The 13,714-nt window shown below is 42.0% G+C and overlaps 2 protein-coding genes across 3 annotated transcripts; one reads left to right on the forward strand and one right to left on the reverse strand.

Moving 5' to 3' along the window:
• The first annotated feature begins 1,477 nt into the window (after positions 1 to 1,477).
• On the forward strand, positions 1,478 to 5,835 carry lg12h10orf53 (linkage group 12 C10orf53 homolog). The gene is made up of 3 exons (XM_023997940.2): positions 1,478 to 1,927; positions 2,098 to 2,217; positions 5,507 to 5,835. Exons 1-3 carry the CDS (start codon positions 1,834 to 1,836, stop codon positions 5,569 to 5,571), a joined length of 279 nt encoding a protein of 92 aa, XP_023853708.1. The 5' UTR covers positions 1,478 to 1,833; the 3' UTR covers positions 5,572 to 5,835.
• Positions 5,836 to 7,807: 1,972 nt separating this feature from the next.
• gyg2 (glycogenin 2) lies at positions 7,808 to 13,168 on the reverse strand. Of its 2 annotated transcripts, XM_070445959.1 has the most exons (9): positions 13,014 to 13,168; positions 12,678 to 12,816; positions 12,226 to 12,400; positions 11,454 to 11,616; positions 10,995 to 11,121; positions 10,626 to 10,839; positions 9,692 to 10,246; positions 8,998 to 9,144; positions 7,808 to 8,033 (listed from the first exon to the last, which is right to left on the reverse strand). In XM_070445959.1, the coding sequence occupies exons 1-9, from the start codon at positions 13,018 to 13,020 to the stop codon at positions 7,905 to 7,907; spliced, it is 1,656 nt and encodes a 551-aa protein (XP_070302060.1). In that variant the 5' UTR covers positions 13,021 to 13,168; the 3' UTR covers positions 7,808 to 7,904. The 2 variants fall into 2 exon arrangements, with proteins under 2 accessions (XP_070302060.1, XP_023853485.1); XM_023997717.2 differs by lacking the exon at positions 9,692 to 10,246.
• Positions 13,169 to 13,714: the final 546 nt, after the last annotated feature.

Below are 13,714 nucleotides of genomic sequence, written 5' to 3' on the forward strand. Positions count from 1 at the left end.
CAATGTAAGCATGTTTCCCATGCCAATAAAGCCCTTAGAGAGAGAGAGAGGGCAGAGCGAGAGGGCGGAGAGAGAGAGAGAGAGAGAGAAGACAGAAGACAGAGAGAGGAGGGAGAGAATCTAGACAGATCATTGTTATTTCCAGAGGCAGCTTTTACCCAGATTATGTTGATGCTACAGAATCAAGTGGATGGTGATTTAGGAAGGTCTTTCCATGATCTGATTAAACACTAAAGATGTGTGGAGTACATTGTGAAAAGATTTGAGAGATTAACTGGGTTGAGTAAGGAAATTACGTGTCACTTTTAATAGGTTTATTTACCTGCACTTCCCTATGCTTATCAGTGAAATATTTTATTAGATACAAATGATTTTAGAGAATGAATAGGGAAGACTAGCGTTAGAGGTTCCTCAATCTGAAAAACAAAATCAGCAACATATTTACAAAATGTGATYGTTTTGCTGTGTTGTGATTTGTAGAATCATAAATGTGACTTCATTTTAAAGAGAATCCGAGTGATCGTCTGTGTTCAGAACAAATCTAATCACAGGAGACATTCACCCTCACTGTCATGTGTTCTAGAGTCATGGGAACAGAATACAGGCCCTTTGGAACAGGCTGTGAATGCTAAATTCCACAATGATGAAAGCTGGAAATCCTGGAGTGTAAAACCTCTTCCTCCCCTTGGTCTCTTAGATGATGACAAATGTGTGTGTGTGTGTGTGTGTGTGTGTGTGTGTGTGTGTGTGTGTGTGTGTGTGTGTGTGTGTGTGTGTGTGTGTGTGTGTGTGTGTGCCTGCGTGTGTGTGTGTGTGTATGTGATGATCATGCACATGGGGGTTGTGTGTGACTCATATAGGCCTATGTGTGTAAGATTTATGCCTCGGTGTGTTTAGTCACTGGTGACTTTGCTTATTCATAAAATTGAGTCAAAGGTCTCCAATTACATGGTATTCAATCAATTCAATCTCAGGACAAGCAGCATCCCTCAAAAGTTCTCTCATGATGCAGTTGCCTGCCTCACACAAGACAAACCCAAAGTCAACTCAAAAGACTGCCTGGGCGGTGATGTCAATTTGCTCCTATGGCTAGAGCAGGAGGTGTTTGGGGGTGTGGTGTGTTCCGTGTTGAGATGTGACCAGAGCACCTTTATAATTTAAGTGTCTGAGCTTGCAGGGTAACATATGGCCCATAGATTACTTTAGTACCACAGGGAAATGTAGCACCTGTAAACGCAAAAACCTCTTCAGTGTAAAATGTAATCACTTTACCATACATAACATGACATAAGGTAATTTAACCAAATTGAAAGGTTTAACCAAAGACTCAGTAAAGGGTATTWCAAAAGAGGACCGCAATATTCATATGCTGATAATGTTGTTGATTATGACGTACAGCCACTATGCTGTCATAAATGCGTTAAACTCTGCGGTCTGCGCGTAAACTAAACTATGATTTTATAACTCATACTGTATCTTGCAGGCAGCATGTGTTATGCCGCGTTCATGTGCTAGTCTTATCTAGGAAACTCGTACATTTCCGACTTGCTAACTGAATGAATGCGGCATGTGCTTAACTACRACCAGTTAACAAGTCTAAAATTTCAGAGTTTCCTARTTTTGACTAGTTAATAAACGCGGCATTACATTGAGCGGTGACTTCTCCACAAAAGGGCTTCACAGTGACGTCACACCAAACCAGCAAATTACTTCCTTGGAGATGACGGTCGCGCCCCGTCGTTAGGGACACTGCTGTGCGTAACACAGTCGAGCAATTAATCCAGGACATAGAAGAGGTTTAGTTGGTAATAGGCGTTATCAGCAATAGTTACAATGCCTCAAAATGCAGTAGTTATCGTGCGCTACGGTCCTTATAAATCGTGTGGCATCGTGGACCACAGAACGTTTCGTCTGATTGGCCTCCAAGGTAGATAGAATCCTTGGCTACATTCAAATAAGTGTGCCTATTGCAGCGTCATAAAGTGGCTTGTGTGCATTTTTAAAGTGCGTTTTAGTTTTATATAAGTGAGCAGTTAGTAGCCTACCTTTTTAGTTTTCCCGATAATGTCACTTATCCATGTCTTCTAACTTTCCTAGCTGCATTGAAAGAGAATGGACATCAAAGTGTCTTGGAGAAAATGTCTGATTGGAACAAGTTGGAACTTGTGGTCAATGGAGAATGTGTCTATACATGCAGCATAAAACAGCTGGAGTTTGGTAAATTCAATGTAGATACTGTAGATTACTCTGTCAAATTGTACAGAATCTTACCTGTGGTCAATTATGACATGTATCGTTTTCACAGAGTGAGAGTAAGCATACTGTAACTGAATGCACATGGATTTAACCCTTGYCCACTCTCTGATTGTGACCTCATCTGTAAAAAAAAAAACTAATTCTAGAGCAGGGGTATTCAACCTAGAGTCTGCCACCCCTCYAGGGGTCCGCGAAAATATATCAAAACAGCAACAAAAAAGTGGATACATTTTTTAAATGAATATTGCTAGCAATAACACAATAAACACATTTTGAATTACATACCTACAGTAGGAAATAGGACGATATCTTATTTCTAATGATGTCAACTTTATTTCTCAACTGCCAATTACACATAGGGGAGAGCTGTGACGAAAGTAACGCTTTTTGTTTCTAATTACTCTGAGATCGATAGAGCTAGAGACACCATATTGTACGACAAACAACGTCTGTGTCCTCTACCATTAGCAAATGTAATTTCATTTCTATGGTAAATGGTAAATAGATGGTATGGTAAATAGACCGACAACAAAACTACCGCAATGTTACTTTTGTACTTGCCAGCGGGGCGGGAGTAACACAGCCTTGGGACAGAAGTAACAGCTGGCGAGAAGTGCACAATATTTGTCTCATCTCCATGTTTCTGGGTTGTAACGCTCGTTAATTTCAACCAATGTACTACCAGCCAACCAGTTCATGTGTGTGCCGATTTAGGACATTTAGGAAAATTAACCATGCGTCAACATTGCAATGCTGCGAAACCACAATAGTTAGACTTACAATATTAATCGGACTAAAATGGATCACATAATAGCTATATTGAGCATACTTTTCTAATCGCACTTTAGTGAGAATGTGGTAGAGGATTTTCAATTACTAGTCTTGTTATGCTCCAGTGTACCACGCTCCTCGTGCCTTGATAGAATAAATGTCTTTATTCTCTTCTAAAAAGGCAAACTCATCATGCTTATCACATTTCCATGGCTTGATGCAAGGTTATTGACCCCCAGAATCATAAAGATATATATTTTTAACCACTAACCTGTTGATAAAAGCTTATGTGAGAATGTGAGAAACAATTGATTAAGGTATCATTCTAATGATGTCATATATCATTTTCAAACATTCAGTCACTTGTTTGCTAACATTATAAAAGCAATATGAGCTGGAGGAGACAATGACCTGTGCTTAAAACGTATTTTATTTTATTCCAGGTCATCAGTTTACATTGTGTTACTTTCGTCCCACCCGTCTCTCGTGTAACTTCTCCTAGGCGTACACCCAAGACTAGCTAGCAKGATACTTGAAACCTATGCTGTTATTTAGTCACTAGATGGGTTAAGAAAATTACATACACTACATGACCAAAAGTGTGTGGACACCTGCTCGTCGAACATCTCATTMCAAAATCATGGGCATTAATATGGAGTTGGTCCCCCCTTTGATGCTATAACAGCCTCCACTCTTCTGGGAAGGCTTTCCACTAGATGTTGAAACATTTCTGTGTGGACTTGCTTACATTCAGTCATAAGAGTGTTAGTGAGGTTGGGCACTTGTCACGTGTGCTCCCTCTCCGGCCTCTAGGTCACCAGGCTGCTCGTTATGGCGCACACCTGTCACAATTGTTACGCGTCATCAGACTCACCTGGACTCCATCACCTCCCTTGATTACCTTCCCTATATATGTCTCTCCCTTAGGTCCTTCCCCAGGCGTTATTGTTTCTGTTCCTGTGTCAGTTCTGTACATTGTTTGTGTTTCTTATTTTTGTGTTGTGTTCATTTATTAAAACACTCACTCCCTGAATTTCCCTCCTGACTCTCAGCGCACATCATTACAACACTGCTGTTGGGCGATTAAGCCTGGCTCGCAATCAGCATTCCAATTCATCCCAAAGGTCTTCGATGGGGTTGAGGTCAGGGCTCTTTGCAGGCCAGTCAAGTTCTTCCACACCGATCTCGACAAACTATTTCTGTATGGACCTCGCTTTGTGCATGGGGGCATTTTCATGCTGACACAGGAAAGGGCCTTCCCCAAACTGTTGCCACAAAGTTGGAAGCACAGAATCGCTTAGAATGTCATTGTATGCTGTATCGTTAGGATTTCTGTTCACTGGAACTAAGGGGCCTAACCCAAACCATGACAAACAGCCCCAGACAATTATTCCTCCACCAAACTTTACAGTTGGCACTATGCATTGGGGCAGGTAGCATTCTCCTGGCATCCGCCAAACCCAGATTCTTTCCCGTCAGACTTCCAGATGGTGAAGCGTGATTCATCACTCCAAAGAAAGCGTTTCCACTGCTCAAGAGTCCAATGGCGGCAAGCTTTACACCACTCCAGCCGATGCTTGGCATTGCGCATGGTGATCTTAGGCCTGTGTGCGGCTGCATACTAAAAAACATGACTAGAAAAATTATCTAATGGTGACAGCTCGTTGCTCATTTACAAAAGGCACAAAGAAAAACAAGAAACTGAATRAGACATGAGAAACCATGAGAGAAACCCATTTCATGAAGCTCCTGACGAGCAGTTMTTGTGCTGACGTTGCTTCCAGAGGYRGTTARAACTCAGTGASTGTTGCAACCGAGGACAGGCAATTTTTACATGCTATGCGCTTCAGCACTCAGCTGTCCTKTTCTGTAAGCTTGTGTGGCCTACCACTTCGCAGCTGAGTCATTGTTGTTCCTAGACRTTTCCACTTCACAATAACAACMCTTACAGTTGACCRGGGCAGGTCTAGCAGGGCAGACATTTGACAAACTGACTTGTTGGAAATGTGGCACGTTGAAAGTCAGCTTTTCAGTAAGGCCATTCTACTGYCATTGTTTGTCTATGGAGATTGCATGGCCGTGTGCTCAATTTTATACACCTGTCAGCAACGAGTGTGGCTGAAATAGCCGAAGCCACCAATTTGAAGGGGTGTCCTCATACTTCAAAATAATGAAAAACTATCTACCAAATCTATTAATTTTAAAATGTCGATTACTTGTCCTTTACATTATCATTCACCTAACGTGACAAAAAAAAATTGCTAACGTATGATGGGGATCCCTGGGTCGCCAATTTGCCTGGGAGGGGGTCTCTGGGCAAGAAAAGGTTGAAAACCCCTCTTCTAGAGCCGTCTATATGAAGTCATCTTCATAGCGTGTTCTGATAAATCAGATTGTCCAAGTCACTGATTATGATGTCACAATGGCATTGAGTACATTGTGTTTATAGAGTAACAGTCCTTTATTCTGCCTTCCACAGGGGGAGATGGGAAACTGGACCCCCTGTGCAAGGAGGCCGTCACTGCTGTGCAGAATGCATACTGAGATACACCCACACTCTACCAGGAGATTGGTCAAGGGGATGAATCTAGGCAAATCTAATAGTAAACCTGAAGAGAAACACAGCAACAGAGACACTTTTTGTATTTTTTTGATGACAAGCATTGCAGTACCATACAATAGTATTCTCCAGCATTAAGTCAAGTGTTGTTGTATTTATTGCTACATAATCTCGGCGACCCAGAATCAAATGTGCCGTGTATGCTGGTCATCTCAACAGTCTGTCGTGAGAGACCGCAACATGCTAATTGCAACATGTAGTCATTATAGTTTCTTAAGATTTTTATTTTGTGGTGATKGACTGTGCTATAGTTACTATATCATTGTCGATATTGCCTCAGACAATTTTGTGTCTGGTCCCTGTCTGAAAACATACATTACAAAATCCATATAATTCCCTTAACCTTTGGCATACAACCATTCTTAGATCTGCTTCCTGCGGTCTCTCTTCTCATCTGAATATGATTACTTCTGCAATCCATTCTCAATTAGCCTTATGGGAGGGATTGTACACTAATAGAATCATACCCCATCGGTCAAACCACAGACCAAATTAGCGGACCAAATTTGCATTGCAAGCAAAATCCAAGCAGTCATGCAAACACTGCCACACAGTCACAGTCTGGTTGTGGCCCAAATGGCACCCTATTCTTTATGTCGTGCACTACTTTTGACCAGAGCCCTGGTCAAAAGTAGTGCACTCTTAAGGGAATAGGGTGTCATTTAGGACGCTACCTCTGAGGTTAGGCTCAATGTCAGCTTCAAAGTTAACCAAAAACATATGGAGGTGCTTATAGGGGTTCATGGCACTTATCAYATTTCATTTCAATGCAATCAAGGCGTCCCCCACACACACACAAAACACACACATTTAAATACCTGTCTCTTATACACATCTAGATGTGTATAAGAGACAGCTCTAGGCCTATGTGATTGTCCTCGAAACTTTATTAATGCTTTATTACTAAAAGCAGCCAGCTTGGAGGACTTTCTTTTTGGGAGAATATCAGACAACCAAAAGAAAACCTTGTCCCCCATCTTCTGAAAGAGCCGAGATGATTACCTACGTTTCTTCCTGTGAGGCATCCGTGTATACATCCCAAATGTCACTCTATTCCATATATAGTGCACTACTTTTGACCAGAACCAGTAGAAGTAGTGCACTATATAGGGAATAGGRTCCCATTCGGGACGCAGTGTCTAGCACTGAAACACATTTAAGGGGGAGTAAACAAAAGGAAACAAACTGAAATCTTCTCTCTGTTTCTCTCCTCATGCCTCCACCCTCCTAAACTATTGCCTGAAGCTCCTGTTTTTAACAGCGCATGCAGTTTGCTAGATTCTCCACCTGGCTAGGTGGATAGCACAGTTAATGTACCTGACAGCGAAGCTATGGAATTCAGAGAGAACATCTGGGTGTCAAATRAAAGMGATTGTCAAAGCAAATAGACTCAGGCAGTAGTGAAATCCGTTAGGAGGGTTATTGTGATGTCAATGCTATTGAATAACTGGTAGAGAATACAGCTAGATGGCTCCACTTGCCTGATTTAAAGGTGTGGCTGATTAGTCAATTTAAGTGCAGCCTTAAGTTACGTAAGGCTGCTGCTGTTCTCCTAGTGGGAAGATRAAGGACTGGAACAGACTGGACTAGAGAGATAGTGAGCGGGAAGSTGGAATGGGAAGGTGGGCTTGTTACTGTAAGTAGCCTATACGTTTTGGAATATGTTATTATTCTATTCAGTTTGAGGTTGTATTTAGTCTTTCAGGATAGCGTTAACAGTTCTGTACTGACCTTATATCTCCTTAGCCTTGATAGCCCTACACAGCCCTTCCCAGACCCTCACCGTGAGGGCTACCATTCTCTCCTAGGACAATAGTGGTGTACAAGCCTATAGATTAATATTGCTCCATCAACATGTATGAATAGGATCCCTGAGGCCAATATTACTTATTCTTTCCCTAGTTTCTGGAGTCTGTGCAAGACTATCATGACMCCTATAGGGCTGTTGGAGTTGAGTGTGACTTTAACTTTGACCAGGAAAAGTGCTTTATTTAAAAAGCCACAGTACCCTCTAGTGGCAACATAAAGACAATTTAAAATCTTCCAGAAATTTCCAGCATAACATCAAAATAAGGAATGCATCTGAACTTGAATTCTATGACCACATTTTTTTATGACATTGAGATCAAGTGTTTATATATTTTTTTTTTTACAGCAAAGGGACACAGAAACCCCTATTAGAGTGGTGGCCTACACTAGAGACATAACACCCTTAAAAATGAACATGAATATACAGTATCTTGCCACACAAAACAAGCTACAAATGTAAGAATCGGTCCAGTTTTTCCTGGATGTTGTCGAAGGCGTCTTTGCCCAGGTAGTCAGCCTGGCCCTCCTCCCACAGCCTGCGCTGCTCCAGCTCATCCTCCTCTGTCTTGGCAGCAGTCTACAAGGAAATAACCGAGATATTCAAAAAATACATTGGAAATAACCAAGATGATAAAAGAGATTCAAAATAACCAAGGTTATATAATAGATTAGAAACCAAGATGATAAATTATATTAGTAATAACCAAGATGATAAAAACAATTGATTAGGCAGCCATTCCATTCACCATCAGTCAGAAGAGTAATGAAAAATGAAAGATGGAGACATGAGGAACATTAAAATAAATCACTAAGGAATGGTTACCGGGAGGCCTTGAAGCAATACGAAGTGTGATATTTTGTTGTTAAGGTCAAATATGTTAATACTGTTGTGCACCAGCAGAGGGTGTTACTACAGTAGGAATTTGTATTTTGCCAACAGTTTCTGTAATGTTGATCATTTAAACATGGAATGATATATCGATCATTTCTTAAATCAGTTCGTAATAGTAGGCTTTAAATATACACTGAGTGTACAAAACTTTCGGAACACCTTCCTAATATAGAGTTGCAAGAACAGCCTCAATTCGTCGGGGCATGGACTCTACAAGGTGTTGAAGCGTTCCACAGGGATGCTGACTCCAATGCTTCCCACAGTTGTGTCAAGTTGGCTGGATGTCCTCTGGGTAGTGGACCATTCTTGATACACATGGGAAACTGTTGAGCGTGAAAAACCCAGCAGCGTTGCAGTTCTTGACACACTCAAACCGGTGCGCCTGACACCTACTACCATACCCAGTTCAAAGGCACTTAAATCTTTTGTCTTGCCCATTCACCCTCTGAGTGGCACACATACACAATCCATGTCTCAATTGTCTTTAACCTGTCTCCTCCCCTTCATCTCTGATTGAAGTGGATTTAACAAGTGACATCAATAAGGGATCATAGCTGTCACGTGGTTTGACCTTGTCAATCTATGTCAAGAACAGGTGTTCCTAATGTTTTGTACACTCAGTGTATATTAGTGTAGACAGGTGGCGTACAGGTTCAGTGGCAGGGTCCTCCATGGGGTTGAAGGCTGTTTCAGTGACCTCTGACCCTTCTTCACTGGGTCCAGGTGGGTCCTGGTTGGCTGTTCTGTCTCCAGCTCCTCCCTCCTTCCCCGTGGATACATCCTGACGTTGGGTACGCTGTAGGACAGGGACCAATCACACATGGAGTTAGTTATAGGTCGTTCCACAACAACATACAGCTAGAGACACCCAACTAAAATTGTAAGTATTTGACAAGCATCCACTTTCATATTTGTTATATATAAATTATATATATTTACTATTAGTGTGGGAAATTAGTACCCACTGATTTGTTGACACCAGGTTGCAAGTATTGACAGCAATGGCTCCAATCATATAGGTCCGTGAGTCAGATTTCAATAGGTGTTGAGAARTMATTTCMGTCACTTTCTCACACTGTTCCTTCCTATGACGCATYGACAYTGYACAGCCTCTAGAATCACAACCTTAGAGGGGCCACTGCGATAACCTTAAATTCTCTAAGTTCTTACTCGTTGAGCAAAATCCCTCAAGCTGATCAGAATTCGTAACCGGGTTAAAGAGCTATCAGAATTAACAACTAATACTTACTACTTCCAAAATCCCTCAGACACTTAAGTCATACCTAATTAATAATCATAATGCAGAGGCAAAAGCTAGATATCATCTTTTGTTAAAGACTAACCATTTCTCCTGGCTGCGTGGGTGAATCAAGCCTCTTCTTCCTCTCCTCTGTGAGCAGATTGGCTTTTCGGAGTAATGATTCTGTGAGGTCCTCTATCAACGACACTGTTGCTTCTCTCCCCTTTGGCTCATCTTCTTCTCTCCCCTCTGGCTCATCTTCTTCTCTTGCCTTTGGCTCATCTTCTTCTCTCCCCTTTGGCTTCTCTTCTTCTCTCCCCTTTGGCTCATCTTCTTCTCTCCCCTTTGGCTTCTCTTCTTCTCTTGCCTTTGGCTCATCTTCTTCTCTCCCCTTTGGCTTCTCTTCTTCTCTCGCCTTTGGCTTCTCTTCTTCTCTCGCCTTTGGCTTCTCTTCTCTCGCCTTTGGCTTCTCTTCTTCTCTCGCCTTTGGCTCATCTTCTTCTCTCGCCTTTGGCTTCTCTTCTTCTCTCGCCTTTGGCTTCTCTTCTTCTCTCGCCTTTGGCTTCTCTTCTTCTCTCCCCTTTGGCTTCTCTTCTTCTCTCGCCTTTGGCTTTTCTTCTTCTCTCGCCTTTGGCTTCTCTTCTTCTCTTCCCTGGCTCTGTGAAAGAAGTGTGATGGTGTGTACTGTTGAGAACCACCTAAGGTACATTGGTATAGGTGTGTAGAGAGGAGACGAGTAGGGGGCAAGAGTACTGGACTCTGATCTCTCTCTGTGGTACTTTTGAGTAAGAACAACAGACATAGGAGAAAACACACATGTTCTCTATAGGATGTACCTTGTAGTCCAACTACGCAGTCTGTCAAATGCAAACATTTACCTAAATGTTCAAATGTTGTATACGCTCTGCTGTGACGCAGTATACAGTACATTAAACTGCAATGCAATGACATTTTCACTTTGTTTTGCATGTGGTTAAGTTAAAAAAGTGCATATACAGTATGAGAAAAATACATGAGTCAATTCTACAACGTCTTACATGTTGCTTTGGCCCAGCATGTTGGATTGGCACAGCAGGTTCTTGATGGGACATTGTCTTTAATAGGTGATGTAAGTAGGAGTACTCCATCCACCACTGGTAAACAAACTCTTCCAGGTGGCTGTTGGTGTGCTGATTGGTCTGTGAGTTAGAACGTAGATTCCATGGCTTGACCGAACCCAGGAAGTGGACAATCTTAGCATTGTGACCATATCTGTGTGGGACCAGGATAACAGTACAATATGGTCAACATCAGGCAAAAAAAAACAGTAGGAGGGTTGGGGTCAGGCTTGTGGTCAAAATATGCTTTTCAATCACGGAAATGTAATATTTACTGAAATGATCCATTTGATGTTAAATATTACTCACTCTTGATAAGCAGGCAAATAGGTGTAGACTGCGATGGTACTGAGGTTGTACACAAAAGGCAGGTGTTTACTGATATCTCTAACAGCCCAGTCRCTGAAAAATGTGTTCAAGAGGCCCTGGTCCCCACCTGAAAACAGAGAGGGCATACAGTAGAGTTACTGTCAGCTCAGATCATAAGGAAGAGCCAATGAAGAAGTAAAGTAATGTATGTAATATTGTTGAGATAAGTRAAATTGCTATGCAAATTGACAATTCTAATATGGCRTTGCTAGTATTCTCAACCGCGTGGTAGAGCTCTGTAATTTCCTAAATGATAATCAAGGTGTGTTTTCCAAATGGTTTTCAAGAAGAGACAGTTAAAGGGCYAGGGTCAGGGTTGAGGCTAGGGTCAGGGTTGAGGCTAGGGTTAGGGATGAACTGGGATGTGGACTTGAAGCTAGGGTTAGGGTTCTGACTGACCGTCGAAGCTGCCGTGTTGTCGTGCATGCTCCAAGAGCCTGCCGTGGGTGATCAGAGAGGGCCTGAACACAAACACCCCTGAGTTAAAACAGTCCGGCCAGCCAGGGTCAGGGGCCGCAGACAGCTCCTCACGCTCAAACAGCTCGTCCACGTTACACAGCACCTACAGGCCAGGGAGTCAACAGGAAACAGAGGAAGTTAGTTTCTAATGCCATTTGTACAGAGTACATATATTGGACATTTTCTGCGGCATGAACACCGATTTTATTAAAGTCAAGATCCAGATCAAGTGTCATGAGGCCGTGTGTAGGTACTGCACATACTTGTGGATGTTTTCTATAATGAGAGCTCAGATTTATTGTATGACACTGGATGTGCTCATTCTGTTTMAATTTCAGTTGAACTTCCTACGTAGCCCTCTGATCAGTCGGGGCTCTATTTGCTTGGTCTTGACACTCAAACCAAACACGCCCATCTCTGCAGCACGTAAAAAGCGCTCTGTACTTGTCTTTACAGAGCAAAAATATGACGGTTTKTCCCATGGCGATTGTCACATTCGTGTTAGGTACTGATTTACCTTTCAATAACTATGTTTGGGTCCATGTTAGTTGCAGATACATATTGCACAACTCAAWCATTAAAATTGATTTGCTGGTAAAGACCAAGCTTTGACATTGTAAGATTTGGTTCCTTGGTTTTAAAACAAATTGATTATTAAGTGTGTGTTTATATTAGAGACAAGTGGTGTCTCGGGAGATATCAGTACACTCACGAGTGTGTCTGCATCCAGGAACACACATTTGCTGTATTGGGTGAGGGTCCAACAGTGGAGCTTGGTGAAAGTGACCCCCAGTTCTGGTCGTCCCAGCCAGGATAGATGTGCTTGGTCTCCACTGTCCAGCACGTCCACTACCAGGACCTGGTCAAACACATGGCCCAGGGCAGCCCTATGGGGAGAGAACACAGGATTTACTACAACTACAGTCAGATTTTACATGACTTCAATACACAAAAAATACACTAGGTCCGCAGCGAACCCAGGACAGCAAAAGACTCCATCCAGTGAATCTAATACCCCCTTAACTGATGAGAGACAAAATACTTAATTTGTCTGATTTTTCAGGGACCTCTGTCACAGAGTATAACTTTCATTCACATTCTAATATCACTCTCCATGACTCGGTGATATTATATTTCTGTCTGAGATGCAGGGACTTCTCTCACCGTGCCTGGCTAGAGACATTAGTGGAGACCATCACAACAGTCTGGCGTGTGGTCCTGTGTCGTCGTAAACACTGTCCTACCACCAGCGCCCCCATACAGTAGCTGTCTGTGGTGGCCAGGGTGACAAAGGCCTGGTTCGCTGGTGGCACAGGAAGGAAGAGTGGGTGGTGTTATTTTATAGAAATAGATGACTAACGCCCAGCACGGGATTTTAGCAGTTTTACAGGGCCAAAGCACTTTCTCTTTTCCTCTTGCGTTAAGTTAGAGAGTGATGTCAATCAACTTGACACTGACAGGTTATATTAAAATGRTTATGATATGACGATGAGAACTTACCTGGCATGGTGTGTGACAGCGACTCCTCTAAATGAATAACAACTTGAGGCAGAGGTAAAAGTGATAGATGGTAATAGAAGTGTCAAAGTGATCGATCAGGTCCCGCACCACTGGCAGAGAGGACTTGGCAGAAAATGCACTGGTTTCCCCTAAAATGAAACTCCAATATGTTGATACTGTAGTCCGACAGTCCAGCGAGTCCAGCAGTAGTAACTGTCCCACAAACAATAGATACAGAATGATCAATATAAGTAAATTTTTTTTTTTTTTTTTTTTTTTTTTTACAGCTATTTCGATTGGCTTTATGAAACTTATAGTAGTATTAGTTGTAAATGTACTATGATAGGTTATATCTAAAGCCAGGGGGTGTAACCTCAAACTGGTAGATACACAAATAAATCTGCCGCTTTTAGACCAAGAGCAAAATCAGAGTCTCTGTTTGAGTTCTCGGTCATGTGTCACAGGTCATTCAACTAAAATGAAAACTTGCAGAGTTTAAGCAGGACCTTCAACAACTGTACTCTAGAGTCTGCAGTAGTCCAACCCCTGGAACTTAAGTGCATAGTACTAGGTGCAGATGCAGATGCATTCAATTCACTGTAGAACCGTTAGTCAATCTTCATGATATACAAATKAATTATACTATGGACAACAACACTGATGTTTAAACTTGATGGAGAACATACATTAAATAAAAATAC

This window comes from Salvelinus sp. IW2-2015, linkage group LG12, assembly GCF_002910315.2.
Source record: "Salvelinus sp. IW2-2015 linkage group LG12, ASM291031v2, whole genome shotgun sequence".
Classification (NCBI taxonomy): Eukaryota; Metazoa; Chordata; class Actinopteri; order Salmoniformes; family Salmonidae; genus Salvelinus; species Salvelinus sp. IW2-2015.

Excerpts from the sequence above, each read along its gene's own strand:
- lg12h10orf53 (XM_023997940.2), top strand. The coding sequence starts at position 1,834 with ATGCCTCAAAATGCAGTAGTTATCGTGCGCTACGGTCCTTATAAATCG. Across the intron at positions 1,928-2,097 it reads TCGTCTGATTGGCCTCCAAG|CTGCATTGAAAGAGAATGGA; the intron begins GTAGATAGAATC and ends TAACTTTCCTAG. Across the intron at positions 2,218-5,506 it reads CATAAAACAGCTGGAGTTTG|GGGGAGATGGGAAACTGGAC; the intron begins GTAAATTCAATG and ends TGCCTTCCACAG.